The sequence below is a fragment of the Hakea prostrata genome, chromosome 3, assembly GCF_041222555.1.
Source record: "Hakea prostrata isolate BN-2017 chromosome 3, UWA_Hpros_2, whole genome shotgun sequence".
Taxonomy (NCBI): Eukaryota; Viridiplantae; Streptophyta; class Magnoliopsida; order Proteales; family Proteaceae; genus Hakea; species Hakea prostrata.
In genome coordinates, this window is record NC_142602.1 from 20,711,392 (window position 1) to 20,730,888 (window position 19,497).

The 19,497-nt window shown below is 37.1% G+C and overlaps 2 protein-coding genes across 2 annotated transcripts; one reads left to right on the top strand and one right to left on the bottom strand.

Moving 5' to 3' along the window:
- Positions 1–2,407: 2,407 nt before the first annotated feature.
- SPL2 (E3 Ubiquitin ligase family protein) lies at positions 2,408–11,890 on the top strand. The gene is made up of 6 exons (XM_089149731.1): positions 2,408–2,867; positions 4,829–4,930; positions 9,120–9,290; positions 9,477–9,601; positions 10,379–10,498; positions 11,388–11,890. Exons 1-6 carry the CDS (start codon positions 2,478–2,480, stop codon positions 11,683–11,685), a joined length of 1,206 nt encoding a protein of 401 aa, XP_089005857.1. The 5' UTR covers positions 2,408–2,477; the 3' UTR covers positions 11,686–11,890.
- Positions 11,891–15,923: 4,033 nt separating this feature from the next.
- On the bottom strand, positions 15,924–17,109 carry LOC149021501 (F-box protein FBW2-like). Its single transcript, XM_089147133.1, has 2 exons — positions 16,733–17,109; positions 15,924–16,638 (listed from the first exon to the last, which is right to left on the bottom strand). The coding sequence occupies exons 1-2, from the start codon at positions 17,098–17,100 to the stop codon at positions 16,089–16,091; spliced, it is 918 nt and encodes a 305-aa protein (XP_089003259.1). The 5' UTR covers positions 17,101–17,109; the 3' UTR covers positions 15,924–16,088.
- Between the last annotated feature and the right edge of the window lie 2,388 nt (positions 17,110–19,497).

The following is a 19,497-nucleotide window of genomic DNA, read 5'->3' on the forward strand; positions in this document are numbered from 1 at the left end:
AATAATAGAATATATGTAAAGATTTAATATGAAAACTGGTAAAAAAAAATTGCACATTTTTTTTAGTACAAAGGAGTTTTTTATGTATAGGGGATGGGAATATTAAATATTGCCGTTAGCAAAAGTTAAAAATTGTGACGTTTTCACTAAGATCGAGGTGTTGGTCATGCCAATTAAACATCCTTGCGTTGGCAACTTTTGCACATTTATACCCATTCAAGCATGTAGGCAGTTATTGTAGAGAATACTATAAACCCTCCCAACTCTAAATAGTGACAACTACGTTAGATTTAAAAAGGTTTAAAATCAAGTGTCCTTAAAACATCACCTATTCTTACGTTGCAGGAATATTTAAAATAGATTTGAATTTTTATTTATTTTTTTCAATCAAGAAAAAAAAAATTGATTCAAAATATCAAGTTATATTTAAAACATGAAAGATCAGGAATAAATTCTCGAAATTCAAAGAAGTCATGATTTCTCTTGCATTTCTCAGCTAGAGTATATCATGATGATGGAACCAATGCATGAGGTAGCTCTCAGTTTTCTCACTTCTTTACTAAGAAAAATGCTTGATAGAATCTATTAAATTTGATAAAACTACTGAGGTTTCACAACCCATGTAAGTAAAGTGTAGTGTAAGTATTCTCAAATCGCTACTCTATAGACAACTAAACACTTAGGACCTTTGATTGATGTATACATTTTATGCATTGAAAATTGTCACCTTTTCTGAACTGAAACTTGGAAAACCTGTAGCTGATCTTAAATGCCATTCCGTCCAGGTTTTACTTAACTCTCTATTCTTCGTTTGTTATGGTTAGCCGTAGTTTTTTTTCTATAATCATGTATCTTTTGTTATGGTTAAGCTAAAGAAACCTTTTTAACATTAATGTGACTTTATTATTACCTTTATCTTGATATTTCAACCTAAAGTAATCTGCCTTAGTTTCCTTTACCTTGCCTACCTACCACCAAGCTCTAGGGTAGAGATAAATATGTAACCTTAATTTGAACGATTAGATTCTCAAAGTGATATCCCAATTAATAGATGGGTTAGATCAAAGTAGATGTTATGGTTATCCACTACCCTATAAAACCAGATGAAGTCTGAGAGAGATGAGTTCTTGTATGGAGAAAATACTGGATAAAGAGATCGAGGGATGAGTTCTTGTATCAGGAAAATACTGGATTTAGAGCACTTGGGATTGCAAAATATAATATGGCAGCTTGGTTACACAATGGAAGTAACCCTTTTAGCAAAATTGAACAGTAAGACGGATTGATCCATTCAGAAAGAGCTAGATTTGCTTATGTTACTAGCTAATTTGGGACCTCTTGAATTGCTACAAACTCTTTCACTTTACCCTCACAAGTCTTTGCTAGATTGGAAGCACAAGAATAAAATCAAGAAAAATTATGATCTTGCTTGCATTAGGAAAAGTTCTGAAAGATTCATGGAGGATTTGGTATCTGATTTCTAAAAACTAGGTTATTTCTTTCATTTGAGGATGGAACCAATACATAAGATATAGCTTTTTAACCCCTGTAAATGATATACTTGCAAAACATGCAGCACTCATACTAAATCAGGAGATCAGGTTCCATACAAAGACTATACATGGAATGGTAATTTTGCACACATATTTAAATTATACGGTGATAAATCATAAACACTCTTCAATCTATTTATGATTTTATGTTTAAATATATTTAAGACCCATTTGATAACTTATCAAATGTTACTACTTTGATAAACACTAGAAATAGTTTTAAGGACATTACTTGAGTCTTGTCATGCCAAACAATTCGACCAAAATATCAGATCCAACGGTCCAAAATTCCACATGATGGTCATGCACATTTAATACGCAGGATTGATGCAATTTCGCAATTTTAACACTTTTGATAAAAGAAATTTCAAAAATTACAATAAAATTTATGAAATTTGACATTATTATGTTTAGAGTGTCAAATTCTATTTCTGGTTTTTTATTTTTTATTTTTTTAATTTTTTTTATTAAAGTTACAAAAAGAGCATCAACATGAACTTTTAAATCTATCCAAAAACTATCTTACTTCTAATCTTAATAAAAAGGGGGGACCATGCATTTAAAAATGATGGTTTTAGAAGAGGCATATAATATTATTAAGAATGTCAAATTTCATGAATATTCATGTCTACATTTTTTTCACTTAAACTTAATAAATGCTCTTCTTTTTCTTTTTCTTTTTCTTTTTTGGATAGAAATTCATGTTCTTTATTTCTAGCAAAAATGTTTATAAATTTTAGTTTATGTTTCAAAAATCTCCCAAAATAAAACAGAAATGGTAGGCGGTTTTCAGCCGACTTTCGGGTCGGGTTTTTCTAAGATCTTACAGTGTGATACGTGATGAACACATTTAAGTGTTGAACATTTGAAGGAAGAAGGAAGAAGGAAGAGAGAGAAATACGAATGTGACGAGGTAAGGACGGGATGTCCTCTCACGACGGAGCCGCTGCGGCAGTTTTGGCGCAGGTGGCCCTAGCGGCGGATGGTGCCGTTATCGGCCTTGTTCTAGCCTATGCGGCGATACAGAGCTTTCTCAAACTCAGAAAAACCTCTTCTGCTCTTCGCAAAATAAGCCAAGCTCCAGCTGTTCGCGTATCCGATCTTCGAGATCTGCTTTCTTCATCTGACGACAGCGAAAATAAAGCTAGCAACGCCGACGAAATTGAACCCTCCTCCGAGGGAAATCTTCTCGTCGTTCGTGGTCTCGTGGAGGCGAAATCGGCTGTTGATGGGAATTGGAGGAACTTGAGGCCTAACGTCCTAGTCTCCCATGAGTCCGGGGAGAAAGGAGTTGTGTTACAGAGAACTCAGACGGTATAATCAAATTTTTCCTTGTTTTTTTCGTTCTTGATGGTTCTTTTAATCAATTTCGATATTCGAACGATAATGGTTTCATATTTTTTTTATTTTGTCCTCTCTCTTTCAAACTGAAACTTTGAAAGAACGGAAGGTCTTTTTTTGGTTCAAACGCGGAAGGCACTACAGAGACGGAACTGAACTTCTGGTGGAGCAAGTATAGTTGCATCTTTGAGTGATTAGTTCGTTTGATTGTGTCAAATCCTTGGAATCACGAACTGATTTTTGATGATCGTTTGGTTACTTTTGTTAAACTATTCGTATCAGAATTAAGAATATTTCATGGAGTTATGAGTTTTGCCTTAAAATTGCCATTATTTGGATTTCATGGTTTGAGGTTAAATCCATGGATTCCTCGAAGTTGACTCGCATGATCATGTTATGTTCAAAGAGGAATTAGGTCATGGGATTAGGGTAATCAAACAGTTAACTTGAATGAACTTCCATACTATGGATTCTGATTCTTAGATCTGGAATTGGAACCAAAACAAGCATAGAAGGAATTAGGCAACCAAACGCACTATAAAAGCTGCAGGCTTTCATGCTTGTTGTATGTTGAGCATGAGTCTGCATGACTCTAAATTCAGTGGCTGTACTTTGGCTTACATTGGAATAACGTGTACACTGTACATGACAGCAACTCAGTAGTGCCAACTACTGCCAATGTCAATGTAGGTCCAAAATTGAACTTTAATACATCTTCATCCAACTTGAGGGGGAAAATTAAACTTACATTATGTGGCTCATATCCCAAGAATGAGTTAAGCTAAGGCTGAAGAAAGGGATATCAGCTCAGCCATGGAGGCCATGTCCTGGTGCTTAATTAGGCATCATTGGAGATGTTTCATCCTTTCTGAAAGTGCAGAGCCCTATTAGTTTTCAAGTGACAACAATCAATTGTGCTGCATAGCCCTTACTTTTAGCATTGTTGTTCTTTAAGGTAGATTGAGGGCTGCTATTCTCACGAGGATGTTGAGATGCATTATAGCTGAAAGCATTTATTAAGAAATGAACAAATTAGTGCAAATTTGGTGATAGTTCCAATACATGGTAAGTAGAGAGAAAACTATTTGAGGTGTTATGAGTAAATGTAATGGAAGCCTTTTTAGTGTCCTAGTAGGGGTCATATGAATCAGATTAAAGGAACAACAAGAGCCAGGACGGGCCTAAAATGACTCACAAAGTGGTGAGGCATACATCCATAGCTTATGACTAGTAACAAGTATGGCTTTAAATAGAGTTGATTCAAGAAAGAAAATCCATCAATGTGGTTATCATTGTGAGAAATAGTTTCTCAAAAAGAACATGACAGTGAAGCTTGATTAGAATCAATTCTCAGAACCACTTGGGTACCCTTTGATGAATAAGATAAAAGAATAATAGAGATTTTCTGACATTAGCCCTCCCACATTGTTTATGGTAATAATGAATTGGAAGGCAGAGTTACCCCTTAACCACAATATTTCTTACTGTTTACATATTTTAGCAAAACAACAACATTTCATACTGATTTTAGGGGAAGGTTCTATCCTTTACAAAATGAGTTCTCTTTTGGGCACGTTCTGTCAATAACAGTTTTAACTGAGCATCTTTTGAGCACGACCTTAGGGCAACAGTCAGGTTGCTCCAATGCAATCTAATATCGCAAGTTCAAGTTGAGAAACGACCTTTCTGTGTACTAGAAGTATGGCTGCATACGTTGGGACCCTCCCTAGAGCCTCCAGTGGTGGGAGCCTCAATGTACTGGGTACAAAGGTTATGCATCTTTCAAGAATTTAACAGGGGTTACATTTTTTTCCAGTTCCAGTTTGGTTATTGATTGTATTCCTTAGAATGAGTGATACTTATCCTTTTCTTATAGATGGAATGAATTCTGAAGATGTAAGATACTTAAGCTGTGTTGTTTATTTCTCTTGTAGTGCATCTACAATGAATGGAGAGGTTTGTTCGGATGGACATCTGACTTACGCACCCTCTTTGCAAGATACCGGGAGGAGCAGAAGTCTACATCATTAAGAACAGTAAGTTTTTCTAATTGCTGCATTATGGATGAAATAAAGTGTTATTGTCATTACCCATAACAAATTATTTTGCAAGATTATACATATTCTTTCTAGCAAAGCCATTCATATTTGATGCAGTAAGCCAACCTAATTCCCATTTAGGAATTGTGGAGTTGGACAGTTGATTGGTCAAAGGGATGATGAGGTGAAGAATGAACAGAACTATGGTAGTGTCAAGGAACCTACATTGGATCAATTTCAGGGTGTGCCTTTTCGAATTTATATATTATAGAGTAAGAAGAGGATGAATTACTGTTTTGGTGGACTGGATGATAATGATTATCATGCTCGAGGTTTTGGCGAAACAAATCTTTCTTTTTGCTGTTGAGGAGTGGCAGAAACCCCATTACCATACCCTGCGATAGCTTGAGGGGAGAAGGTAGTAACAGAAAGAAGGATTAATGGGATAGTAAACAGGAATCTTAGAGAGAAGGAAAAGCAGGAATAGGTTGGGGTGGGGGGGGGGGGGGGGGGAGAAGAAAAAATGAAGAGATAGTGAGATAAAGCGGGACAGAGGTAATTTATTGGGTAGGGATGGAGGAGTGAAGGGGAATCCTCATTTCACTAACAGCTTTCAACCCAAAAAGAAAATGATGCTGCACCTCTCAATTTGAAGAAATGTACAAGGATTTAAAAGACAGGCTATATTCCCAAAAAGAAATGTCTTTCTAAACTGAGTGGACAATAATGAGAAACTTTTAATTAAAGGCTGACTTTCGAAAGACAGGCTTAAATCCCCGAAAGCCAAACAGAACAATATTTAAAAAATAAATAAATAGAAGAAGGAGACATAACCTGGATTGGCACCCATAGGGCTCTCCATATTTTGGGCCCCATTTCAGCCCACAAACATGCAGCACAAGGCTGGGTGTAGCTGACCATGGGTATTTTGGTCATTTTAACCCCTTTTTTTGGAGTCTCAGTAGGGCTAGTCAGATGCAGAATGCAGTTGGGAGTCTAGATCTACTTTCTGTTTTGAGTCTGAGTCCTTGGTTGAGTATGAGTCCCAGTTGGAATCCAATATTCGAGTAGGATTCCTTCTTGAAGTTGATTGTTTATTTTGCAAGTTATCTTTGTTTAGGAGTTCTCTAGAAGACTCCTTTTCTAGTTGTTTTTTTCCCTTGAGGTTGTTGAGTGGTAATTGGATCCCTAAGTTGAGTCCAAGTAGTTTCCTTAGTGGAGTCAAATCGGTTTCTTTGTCCTAATTACTTGCCTTCAATGTTATATTGCTATAAGTAGAGCCACGACCTATGTAACAGATCAGATTTGATGTATTGAATAAACAAACACTGAAGGAAGACGGGAGACTTGGAGTTACAGGAGAGAGCCCACAGCCTGGGTTTTGAGTGTTCAAACAATTTTCTGCAATTTCAATTGTCCTCCATCTTCAGAGCTTGCGGCGGCTCTGCAATCACTGGATGAGTTTGAAGATCTTCAAGAGGAGTCATCCCTAACCCAGTAAGCAGCATACCCTACCCTTCCCATACCATTTCCCCTCCCTAAACCCTTGGGCAAGCTACCCTTATCCCTCTTCCTTCCCTGTAGCAGCAACAACCCTCCCCCTTCTTAAAATGCTTCCATACCCTAGCCCCTCCCACCTTAAAACCCTCCATTAGCATTGCACCCCTCCCCTAGTATGATCCCTATTTCCATCTTCTTCAATAGACCTTCATCCCAATTGATTTAGAATTTCTGCAATTCATCTTCTTCCTCTAGAAACCCTAACCCTAGTTTCACTAAAACTCTCATAACTCCCAAAACCTAAACCCTTTTAGGATTACCTTCTCCTACACCTTCTCTACCTCCCCTCTAAACCTTAACTTATCCAACATCTTAAGAGTCCTAATCCAACTAGGAGACCTATTTTTGAAACCCTAACCTCTTAGGATTAATTCTGAATTTACAGAACAACAAAATCAGAATTAAATCTAACCTAAATGAACCCTTGAACCACCCCATAACCCTAGAAACCCTAGGAACTTACAAACCTTAACTTTGAAGATTCTGCAAGTACAGCCCCATTAAAACAGAGTATTTTCTTTATCTCGGGCCTATTGGTAGCCTGGCCAAAACGTGTCACTAACCCTAGACCCTCCCTTGTTGGAGCCAATCCAGATGTAGCCGCAGGGTGCATATGACCCAAAACAGCTGTTGCCAATTGAGATCTTAGCCCAAAGAGCGAGGGTTACTGCTGGTTCTATTTAAGAGGATCCTGAAGACTGGACCCAACCTTGGGTTACATCAGTAGGACAAGAACTAATGCTCAATTTGTTTGAATGCAGGATCTGAATTCTGAAATCAGGGAATAGGTTAAGGAACTCTCCTGTTATATTGTACTAGGGTTGCTGTACAGATTCATGTTTACAACTTAAGATGATGCAAGGAATAGAGGCATGTGGAAGTAAACTGAATTTGTGGTATAAGATGATTCAAGGAGTGGAGGCATGTGGAAGTAAGGGATAAGGTTATGATTAAAGAAAGTAATCAGAAAACAATACAACAAAGTAACACGTCAGTACGTCACACTGCAAGGTGGATCAATTGGATCGAACACGAACCTACAAGGGGATCCCATGGGAATAAGTTTGCAAATGGGAACTTCAAATTTCGCCATGAGTGAGGTTATGAACCTCTTATATATATAAGACATAATTAAATACATCAACCAATAATTATAATACCCACCAACATGAGTACTAACTCTTACCCAACATTTGACTCAAACCCTACCCAATTCTTGACAAAGGAAAACTCTTTTTCAGAGTGGAGTTTCTTGTTTCCACACTACAACCCATTTTAGTGACTTCTAGACAATTCCCAATTCCATTTCATAGGCTTAACTTTCATAGCCGATAAGACCATAATGTCTGGGTTGATTCTAGTCCATAATCCTGGCCCAGTCATGAATCTGCATAATGCGGCGGCTTTAAAAGCAAAAATACAGTCTTGTGTAATAGGCATTTACATTCACCACCTAATAAATAAAATAATAACGCATAAAATATATTTATAAAAAAGAAGCTTCACCAAAAAAAAAATTACTTAACTTAATGTCCCCTGTTATATACGCATTCACATGATTTGTAGCTAGCTTACAGGATAAACCATGCTTTTCTACTGACAGTAACAGATTGTATAGTTATGATGAATTGATCAATCGTTTTGGTTCAAATGGACTGAGATGAGAGATGTGCCCATAACTTGAGCATTTTCAGTAAACCAAGCTATGAACTGAGATAAGAGATTTGCCCCACAACTTGAGCGTTTTCTGTGGACTTGTGAAAAGGCTAGAGACTACAGTTAATGGAGGTCAAGGAGAAATAACAGGGGGGGTACTGGGGGAGAGGAGGGAAAATGAGTCTACTTCCCTTCGGTGCAATCACCTAGGAGTTTTACAATCAGTGACCACTGTTGAACTAAAATATGAATAGAGATGAAGTAGAGGAATGGATATTGTTGACTAGGGTTTGACAACATGCTCTCTTCTTCTTTTTAATTTTTTATTCACTAATTTTAGTTTGACAAAGTATTGTGAGTTTAAATCGTGTTTAATTGTTTGATATGGGTTCTTTTCTTACCATTTATATGGGTAAAGTTCATGGAAAAGAAGAAAAAATAACATTTGTTTCACTTAGATGTTCGGAATTGCGCTAACAATTTGAATATAATACATGAATGGACTAAGGTTGGTAGTGCTATACATTATTGCAGTAGATATATGTAGCTAGACCAAAGCTTCTTTTAATGATGTGAGAGATCTTCCTCATACTTCTCTTGGTATTCTGATACGATGTTGTAGTAGTTCGGTTTTACACTGCTAATATTCTATTCAGCCAGTCCTGCTGTACTCAGTGCAAAATTATTTTATTTATTAGGTGGTGAAATTCTGCTTGGTATGATATTGTATTGGTGGTTACAGTGGATTGAAACTCCCCACACCCTGCTAAACACAATGTAGGAGCCTTGTGCTCTGGTTACAACCTTTTTTTACAGCGTAGTAGAGCTTAAAAAGCTCCTGTTGCTATTGAGTCTGCTTGAAGAAGCCTTTATCTAAAAATCAACGGTCATATCAATGCCTTACTATGATAGCATTTTGGTGGCTTGATGAAGTGGACAAGGTCCCTAATGTATTATTCCATAATTGCAGGTTCCATTTATTCTTGTTGAAGGCAGTCACTGGCCACACGCTGATTATGTTACTGTCAATTTGGATGGCTCAAGGCATCCTCTACCACTTATTACAGTTTATCATCAGTTGCAGCCAGTTACTTCTTCACCATATACTTTCCTGCAGGCACTTTTTGGTCATGAATATCCTGTGAGTTGTACATGAAATATATCTTGGGTATCTTTTTCTTTGAAAATTCTGAATTGATTCTGAAACTAATTGTTTCTTTTTCTCTACTTCTCAACTTTTGTTTTTCATCTTCTTCTTCCTTCCCCCCCCCCCCCCCCCCACATTATCCTTCAATTCATTGATCCAACAATTGCTTTGTTTTACAAGGTTGGTATGCTAGATGAAGAAAAAATTCTTCCATTGGGGAAGGAGATCAGTGCAGTTGGTGTTATCTGCAGATTGAAAGATGGAACTCCGGAGATCAAGTCTTGCAAAGACCTTCCATTTTTCTTGTAAGGAATTTCTTCTAGGCTTCATAGCTTGAACATGCTGAATCCATGTCATACATAGCCTTGACTAAGTGGAGCTAAATGTCCTATGTACTATTATTGTTGTATTGTGACCAGATGGTATGTTACATGGTACACATCTATTATTTGTTCCCAAAGAAGGCTTATTCAAAACTTATGACAGCTATGATTTTCTAACTTGTCACATTTTTTCTAGTCAAAGAATTTGATGATTGATCTTTGCTAAAGCTCCTCATATCCGGCAAGAATGATGATTCATATTGAAATTTGTTGGAAGTTTGTACTTTCACCACTCAAGCGGTGGTTCTCTGTACCATTTGCATGTCTGCTTTTGTTGTGATCTAATTGTTGAAGACTTGTATTCAGTTCTTTGGTTAGTTGTAGCCTGGGGTCTGTGTTGCTGAGATCAGCCAAATTGTGGTTTCCCACAAGTGTGTGCATGGTAGCTGCTGATGTGATGGTCTGTTTGTTGTTGGTAAATATCATCTACAGAAATCTAGTCTATAATCTATACTTCATCTAACCAGTTAATGTTTTACATGACTATATAGTAGCCAATCCACTTAAAAACGTATGCAAATTTCTGCCATATTGGTTTGTTGGAGATTATGGTTTTCTTTGTAATGATTTCTATTTTCCATCCAATTTGTTCAGGATGTTGATGCAGATTATATAATGTTGGATAAATTGATATAAATTGATGTCATTCTTGTCTGCTGCACAAATGGCATAATTTGTGAACTGCTTTCTTTTCTTCAGGTCTGACATGACGAAGGATCAGATGGTGGTAGATCTTGCATTTAGGACAAAGGTTTTGCTGTGGGGCGGCATTCTTCTCGGTTCACTGTCATTTGGTATATTAGGCTATGCTGTTGTGAGGTAATGTGATAAAACCACCTAACTCCTATGAATTATTTGAAAACTCTGTGTTCATCTAATACCAGCTCGAGACGAATGGAGTGTAAATTAGATGGTTGAGGAAAAGTAGATCACTAAATCCTCCATGATCTTGTCTTGGTGAAAGCAGGAATTGGTTTATTTAATGGATTTAGTTGAGAAATCGGAGATGGTCCTTGAAATCCTGTACCAAATGTTTTGATTCAGATACCTGATTAGTTTCCCATACATAGATCCATTTTGAAGTATTTGAGCAGTGTATAGTTGGACAAGGAAGCATCACGAGGGTATTAATTGTAACTTCAAAATTTCTCCTCTATAGGCAAATTTAGAACCTATAACCTTTGTCTTCTTCTTAAAAGTTCATCAAGGGTAAACTGGGTCTTCAAAATATTTAGGGAGTGATGTGACTAACTATTATGTCATTATCTTGCATTTTTTTCAAGAACACATGTGAAATGACAGGATTTGTTCCCCCCACCCCCCAAAAAAAAAAAAAAAAAAAAAAAGGAGGTATTATGGTAAGAAAACAAAACATTGAGGTTACAAAATATTTGACACCTTGAAGAGTCATTTATACATTGAAAAAATGGGATTAGCATCCTATCATTCATGCCTAAACATCTGATTGCCTAACCGCTGGATGGTTGAACAAAATGTTCCCAATACTGTGTTTGTCAGAAACAGTTTATTGTCTGAGTAGTCTGATGTCTGTCACATTGTCGAATCCCGTGGTCATTTGTCCACTGTTCGATGTTTGTACACTTCACTGATCTTTGGTATTTGATGGTTTTTATCCCTTGAGCACTTAGAAGTGAAATTTCAAGCAAAAGCAGGAGTCCTTACTTTTATTATTTACTGTTGTTTCCAGGAACTGGAATAGATGGAAAGAATGGCGACAACGGGTGCAGTCCAGGCGATCTAGAGACACTGCTGCTGCTGCTGCTGAAATTGATATAGAAACTGATAGAGGTGAAGATGTGGGTGATGTTCCAGATGGGGAACTGTGTGTAATTTGTTTGATGCAACGGCGGCGATCGGCTTTTATTCCATGTGGACATCTTGTTTGCTGCCAAGGCTGTGCCTTATCAGTAGAGCGTGAATCAGCTCCCAAGTGCCCTGTTTGTAGGCAAAACATCCGGACATCAATTAGAATTTTTAGTTCTTGAATCGTTCTAATTGAATACTAACAATGTTAAGTCTCAATCCTTTAACATTGTGTTAGATATGTTTCCAGTCGAAAATCTCTCTTGTAAATATTGTGATATTCAGTGTAAAGGACTTTCACTTGACCATTGAAATGAAAAAATTGTCCATCTGCATGTCAAATTGTCTGGTAAGGTGATATTAACATCTTCACATTGCTTGATTGAGTTAAAAGGCTATGATTCAGTTCTTAGAGCACAAGGAGGAAAAGCAACTTATAAAAGAATATTTGTAGCATGCATTGGTGGCTCGTTGAAACAGTAATTTGAAATTACAATTGGATTTGGATGGTAACTGGTAAGTCTCATCATTAACTTCCCTTCTTTTTTTCAATCATGGCCATCAAAATTTCGTCGAAGAGATCCTCTCTTCACCATGTTGAAGGAAAATTCTTTTTCAATAAAAATGTCCATTCTTTTTCACCATGGTTGGGAAGGGTTGGAATATGTACTTGTGCTGATCAGATAGTAATTAATAATAGTCGGGTCAGGGTTCTGTTCATAATCAATCCAAACCTAAATCCAAGAAACTCTTTAACCACACAGGAAGGAAAATTATGCTTAAATCGGTTGCGCTTCCATCCTCAAGTTACACTACATCTCACTTCAGTCATAAAGACCATATACAAAAAAGTGAAGGCCTAGTCAGAAACTTCCTTTTGTGGAGGGAATGAACAAAAAGCCACAATACATTAGATGTCTTGGAAGTGGCTCTCAAGACCAAGAGACCATGGTGGCCTTAAATTTACAGATCCATGCTCTTACACCATTGGCTTTACTTTGTAAAGTTGCTTGGAGGCTCAACTTTACTTAAAATTAACTCTTTTTTATGGGGAGCTTGCAATGGCAGCTTAGCATCGGCGGTGGGGCTGAATTCTGGAGGTATCAAGGTAGACTCTATTTGTGGAGAGTGGAGATGTAGAGGAGAATATATCTCACATATTGTTTCATTGTCAATTTGCAAGACAAGTATAATTCGGGAGCTCTTTGTCATGGAGAAACTCAGCCAAAGGAAGAATATCTATGGCTTCTTGGATAAGAGGGTGGCAAGAACTAAAAAAGAATGGATGTAAAGAAGCCAAGAGAACACTAAGCCTTATCAGCTTATCTCCTTTATTGCATGGAATTTGAGCAGAACCCAAAATGATAGGGTTAAAGGAAAGAGAACTTGATTTACGGAGGAGGTGAAACAAGAGGCCTCTAGAGCTCATGGAGAGTTTGGCAAGCCCCAAGACCACCATATGTCAAGCTGAATGTTAATGTGTAATGGGTGGAGAAGAAGAAAAAGGGAGGAATGAGAAGGCAAGCCGACAATGGCAAAATCTGCACCTCTTTTCAAAGTGTATTGGAAGGGGAGACATTGGCAATGAGAGAAGGACTATTGGAAGTTTTTGCAAACTACTATGAATATGTAGAAGCTAAAACGAATAACCAACAACCGGTGAAGATTATTCAAGGTCATATGCTCACTTGCCCCCTCATGTTGAAGCTTATTTTACAAGACATCATCACCATGGCTAAGAAATTTGAAGGATTCAAGATTGCACATGTATCCACATGTACCTAGGATAGCTAATTTAGTGGCTAATGTTATAGCAAGGAAGGCTATTTTAGTTTCGAGCCCAAAAGTTTGGCCTAACCCTAATGGTTATTAGAGTTTTGCTCAACCAATATAAGGGTATCAATTATATACCAAATGTAAATAGAACCAAACCGTACGTGCCATTTAAACAGTACCAAATCGAACCGTTCAAAATTTGGTACGATGATGTACCAAAACCGAATTTTAAAATTCGGTACACTACAGTACTGGTTTCAGGTAATCATACCATCGGAATGTATCGAAACTGTACCTAATTACTATACCGATAGTATGTACCGTATAAAATCAAATATTGTACCAATTAAGGGATCTATATATATATATATATATGGAATTTCATAATTAGAAAACCATTTACCCTATTTCGTTTATTTCTTCTCTTCGAGTTCAACCTTCGATTCTACAAGATAGCGAGAGACTTCGACTCTTTTATTCGACTGACAACTCTGCGAGAGCAGAAGAAGTCCTTCAATTCTGGAAGTTTGAAATAGTAAAGCAAACTAATTTTCTAGTTCGTTGTTGCCTGAGATTCTCTATTATTCTTTTGTCTTTCTTGAGAGTTGAGGCCTGCTAAACAAGACTTTGCCATCTTCTTCAAAGGGTATGCCTGACAAACCCTAGTGAATCTGCCTATTCTCCTGGTGTGAGGGAGCCCTATTTGGCTTTTGCTATAATACCTACTTCTTTGTCAAAATTTTCTTTGGCTATTTCATTTGATGTCAAGGGCTATCAAATCGATTACAGCTTTCATTGGAAAAACAAAGGGATATTCTTCCCAATGGAAATATGGGTGCTGTTGTAAAGTTTGAGGGATCTTAATAGTGAATGTGGTAAATACCAGTCATGGCCTTAGTACAGTGTTACCCTACCCACTACTTGTTCTTCTCTGTCATCCCATTTTTGCCTGAATTTGAACTTCGTTCTTCAGTTACAGTGCTTTAAAGAAGTCTCAGCGATTCTCCCCTTCTCTTCGATCAATGGGTTCCTCTCCATCTTCTCCTAGAGTCAATGATATTAAAGGTTCCTCTCTGTTTCCTTTTACAGTGTTTCTTTCTTTTCTCTGTTTATACTAACAAGAATATATCTAGATTGGTGAGTTTATTGTTAGTGATGAAGGAAATTACTTATTTTCTGTATGTTGATTAACAGTTTCCCCTCTGTAGGTGCTTTGTGTTTAGCATGTAGTCAACCTAATTTAATCCTCTAGTAAATTAGTAATATATGTTATATATAGGGTCAGGGAAGGCCCAGCTGAGGTTCTATATTTATTTCGTGATTGTGAGTCTGTGACTGTTGCTATGCAGCAGCACCTTAATCTTCACACGGCTGTATTCTTATTTCTTCCTCAATGAGCTGGTAGCCTCTTGAGTGTCAGAGACACCATTTGTTTCAATGCATTTTTATTGCACTCTGGATGATGATTGATTTGTTATGTGGAAATAAATAGTTTCTAGAGCCTTCATTCTGTTTCATTTCAAACTTTTTGAGTATTGCTTCAGCAATATGAACTCTTGAATTTAGTTGCAATTGAGACTTACGAGGAGGGCTAGCCTGATCAGATCAGAAGGCTGGTCAAAATTCTTTACCAACATAGGACTTGTGAGATCCAAATATAAACCTTCAATGCTTTAGTAAGAAGCCATCAACAGATGCAAGCCTCATATCATGGATTCGCACCAACATTTCAGATAAACCAGAGGACCTTGCCAATGCATAAGCACATATATGATACATCCCACAAGTTTCCTTTTTAGAGCATGGATTAGTCAATAGCATAGGATCTTAATTAATTAATAATAAAATGGGTTTTTTCGTACCAAAATTATACCACATTACATACCGTATTTAAACAGTTTTTCCGCATCAATTTTGGTACAGTACCGTTTCAATTCTCAGTATTCAAAGTCGATACCATACCGAATTATCGAAATGGTATACCAGTTGCATCCTTAGATAAATGACTACTCTACCCTCAATAAGGAAAAAGGAAAAAAAATACGATTGGTTTCAAAACTATTTGTAATAGGGTTCCATTCCGTTTTTTCTTTACGCTCCAAGAAATCAATGCCTGAAAACAGCAAACGCCAAACAGTCGAAAGGTAGTAGAAGGAACAAACCGGGAAAAAAAAAAAAAAAACAAAAACCCCCCCCCCCCCCCCCACGAGGCCCACCAACCACCCCCCCCCATTTTATTAAAAACACCGACACCCCAACAATAAACACACAGTCCATCCGTAGTAAACGTTAACCCACGTTAATTTTGTAATTCCAAAAAGACCACTAAAATCTGAAAAAAAATTTAAAAAAAAAAAAAAGAAGGAAACGGTGAACCCCAACCGTCCTAAAGTTAGTTTTTTTGGAAGGAAAGATCTTGAATAATAAGTCAAGGGTATGATAGTCTTGCAAAAATATGATTCAAGTAATAACCCTCTAAGATAGGCATGTGTTTTTAAACATAAAGGGGGCCGTGCTTGGCCCCATTTGGGGTGTCAATGCAATTTGCTCAAAATAATGCAAGTATCCCATAACTTCAGGCAATGTGCAAAACAGAACAGAACACTTCTTTTTCTCCTTATCATCATCAGCTTAATGGACCGGTATAGCAAAGAGGATTCCATAAAAGGAACTTGTTTCTTGACCTCTTTCAAAAGATTAAACAAAATATGGTCCACAAGCATTAACTATCCTCCAATTGGTATCCCTCTAGTACTAATCATATACCCAAAGTCAAAAAAAACCAGAAAGGGGATGAGGAACTGCTAAACTATCCATCACTTTCGGAGTCTGAAAGTGAGAAATCTGAAGCACCCTCTTCAGCATCACTACCATCTTCAGAGACTGGAAAATCATCAAAACTGGCATCCCAAGGGCTCTTGAAGACAGCCAAACGATCACACTTCTTCTCAAGATCGCCTTTCAACTTCACATTCCAGCACCCTTGAATGTCTAGATGAGTGAGTGACTGGCATTTGGTCAAGATAGCATCGACACCACGGTCACTGAAACGGCCATATCCAAGCTCAAGGTCACAGAGCCCCAGCATTGTATCAGCAATAACAATGGCTTCCCCATCATCTACTGAAGTAACTCCTGCAGGCCATTCCAGCTCTGGCGGTGGCGGAGGCGGCATGTTCCTCTTCAAACAAACCAAAGATTTGCAGTGCATCCCCAAAGTAGCAACACCTTTACAAGTGATCTTCAAACAGTAACTAATATCCAATAACTCCACTTTTGAGAGAGATTCAGAGTGTTTCTCTATTACCCTGTCCGTCACTTCGCTCATTGGAATCTTCAACACCTTCAAGCATCTCCCACTGCATTTACAGAAACCCAGAAACAGAAAACCTCAACAGAACATAAACCCAGTAATAAGAATGAAAAAATGATAAATGGGAAATCGATTATTACTAGTTAGCGACGTAAGAGAAACCGATGTCACCAAGCTTGTAAGCAGAGAGAAGTCGAACAGAGCCTCTGCTACGACGAACAAGACGGCGAACTAAAGAATCACTGACATCGGTATTGTTAGACCGGCGACACCATTTCTCAACATCAATATCGGCCCAGCAATAAGGACCAGCGATGACTTCTCGCCATGATTTGCAGACTAGTTGAACCTCCTGAACCAATTGCTCTGCTGGTATTCGAACGAAAACCAACGCTAATATCTCTGGGCTCACTCCTTCCCAACATCCTGATCTTCCACAACCGTCATGTTTACTAGAATCGCCACCGGAACCAGCGTCGGAGCAAACCCTTTTTCTCTGTCCATCCATGTTCTTCCGTTTTTTTCCCAGTTGAGAGAATCTCATCGATCAATCAGCGCTCGGAAGAGAACGAGTGATTTTTCATTAGCGAGCATTTATTAGGCTTACGTGCTTCAGCACGTCGCGGCGAACAAAACGTGTACAGCGGAGAGAGATTCTTTTCAATTTTTTAATGGGAAACGGCGCAAGGGATTTTCTTTTCGAAATTTTCTCTCTTATTTACTCTATTTTTTGGTATTTTTTTCTTTTCTTCTTTTTTCATTTTTAGGAGCAAATTACATTTGTATTCTTGCATTTGCAAACAATTAAGTTTAATTTTTCCTATTATATTTGCACTTCTTAGTTTTTTTTAGGGTTAAAACGCTTCTTAGATTTAGAATTATAAAAACAAAGGTATTTTGTAGTCAACTCGTGATATTCTAGAGGATTATAAATATAATTATTTATAAACACAATAATGTAAATGTAATTTTTTATTTTATTTTTTTTAAATTTGATCTCTCATTTACTCTTTGATTCTTCCTTATCACATTTTTAGGTGAGAAAGTCTATTTTTAGTATTGACAAGGTACAATCTTCCTTCAATGTATGGTGGTGATTGCTCACAATTAGATTTCTGAAAAATAGAATCTCTTTGAGTAATGTGACCCTATAACTAGACGGGTCATAATTTTCAAAACAAAAAAAAGCGGGGAATGGAGATGTGAAGGAAGAACCAACAAACCCAGAGAGAGGGCACGGGGTGACACAGTCTCCATCCAGAGGAAAGAGTGAAATGAGTTTTTCTATAGACTGAATCAGTAGGTTTCAGATGTAAAGAGTTGATTTGTGGGTTTTGGGGACCAATTTAATTTCTTATTCACCGTTTCCTTATTTGAAAAGTTAAATTGAGGAGAGGGCGAGATCCCAGGGATACAAATCATACAATCACTGAGCCAAGGAATAGATAGTGGTCAAACAGTTATTCCCTCAATTATTTGTGCCTTCCTGGCTAGAACATAAGCTGCAGAATTGCGGGTTCTAGTAACAAAAGAAAAACGATAATCCTCAAAATATGGCCAATGCATACCATAGTCTCTTTGTTATTTCAGGTTTTTTTTTTTTTTTAATATCTTATTTTGTGACTAGAAAATCTTCTATTTGTATGAAAACAATAAATTTTTTTATTTTGACAAGGATTTATTAACACAATGTTTGGTAAGAGATGAAAAGATGGGAAAGAGAAAATGAAAAATAAATTAAAAGGATGGGGAATTTATCAAAGGAAAGAGCCAAATGGTACCCAAGTAAACCAACTACCATTTGGTCATTCCATTGTAACTAAACCGATTTGAGTACCAAATTTGATGAATCATATTTAAACGATTTCAGTTTTGAAACTACGAATGGTCATTGCATTTTGTGGTTGTTACTTGCAGACGTACCACTTGACCTAACCATTGGCAGTGATGCTGAATGTGATACCTTTCTAGTGTGAGAGAAGGGAAGGTACACCCTGGCCTGGAAACAAAATAGTAATTTGGTGAGACACTAACACATGCTAACTAGTACTCTTTGGATCCCACAAAGACACAGATCTAAAACTAGGGTTACGTTTCAGTAAATGCGCAGCACTGACTTGCGAAGGGTGGGGATCAATTATGGTGGTTGAGATTCACCTTTTGTTTCTTTCGTTTTTTTTTTTTTGGGGTTTCAGTCGGTATAGTTCTAAAAAAAAACAACGAGTGGTCAAGATTCAATTTCGACCACCAGAATTGATCATCACCACTCGCAGCTCAGTGCTGTGCATTAATTACACTGTACTAAAGCCAAATGCCTAAAATTAGGTAAAGATATATTGATATGGGACTTAACTGATATATTCAATCTAGACAAGAAATTATTACTTATACCATCTGAGGGAATCGAATCTATGATTTTTTCATTAAAAGGTGTTAATCATTGCCAGGTGAACCAATCATTCGATGATAAGTAAAATTTTACTTAAATATATGGTGGTCTGTAATCCAAAACTTATTTTGATGGTAATATCTACAAAACTTTCGAAAATGAATTTAATGTGATTGGCATTTTTTTCAATTTTAAGATATTGTGAAAGAGTTGAATTGAGGTTTTTCTATAGAGATTGGATCATTAGGTTTCAGATCTAAAGTGTTCATTTGTGGGTTTTAAGGGACCAACTTAGTTTTTTATTCCCAGTTCCCTTATTTGAAAATTTAAGATAATGATTCGTACCATCTTCTCATACTCTTTTGTATTTTTCTACCAAATATGCATGTCATGTGACTTATGTCTAACTACAGTTTCTATATAAAAGAAGTTGTCACTATGCAAAAAGCATAAGCATAGCCACTCAACCATCTCCCTATAAGATATTACAATAATTATTTCACATTAATAAGTTAA

What these genes read in the sequence shown, in the direction of transcription:
- SPL2 (XM_089149731.1), top strand. Translation starts at nt 2,478, where the DNA reads ATGTCCTCTCACGACGGAGCCGCTGCGGCAGTTTTGGCGCAGGTGGCC. An exon ending in TGTTACAGAGAACTCAGACG is followed by an intron (nt 2,868 to 4,828) that starts GTATAATCAAAT and finishes TTTCTCTTGTAG; the next exon opens with TGCATCTACAATGAATGGAG. An exon ending in AAAGACCTTCCATTTTTCTT is followed by an intron (nt 9,602 to 10,378) that starts GTAAGGAATTTC and finishes TCTTTTCTTCAG; the next exon opens with GTCTGACATGACGAAGGATC.
- LOC149021501 (XM_089147133.1), bottom strand. Translation starts at nt 17,100, where the DNA reads ATGGATGGACAGAGAAAAAGGGTTTGCTCCGACGCTGGTTCCGGTGGC. An exon ending in TTCTCTTACGTCGCTAACTA is followed by an intron (nt 16,639 to 16,732) that starts GTAATAATCGAT and finishes CTGTAAATGCAG; the next exon opens with TGGGAGATGCTTGAAGGTGT.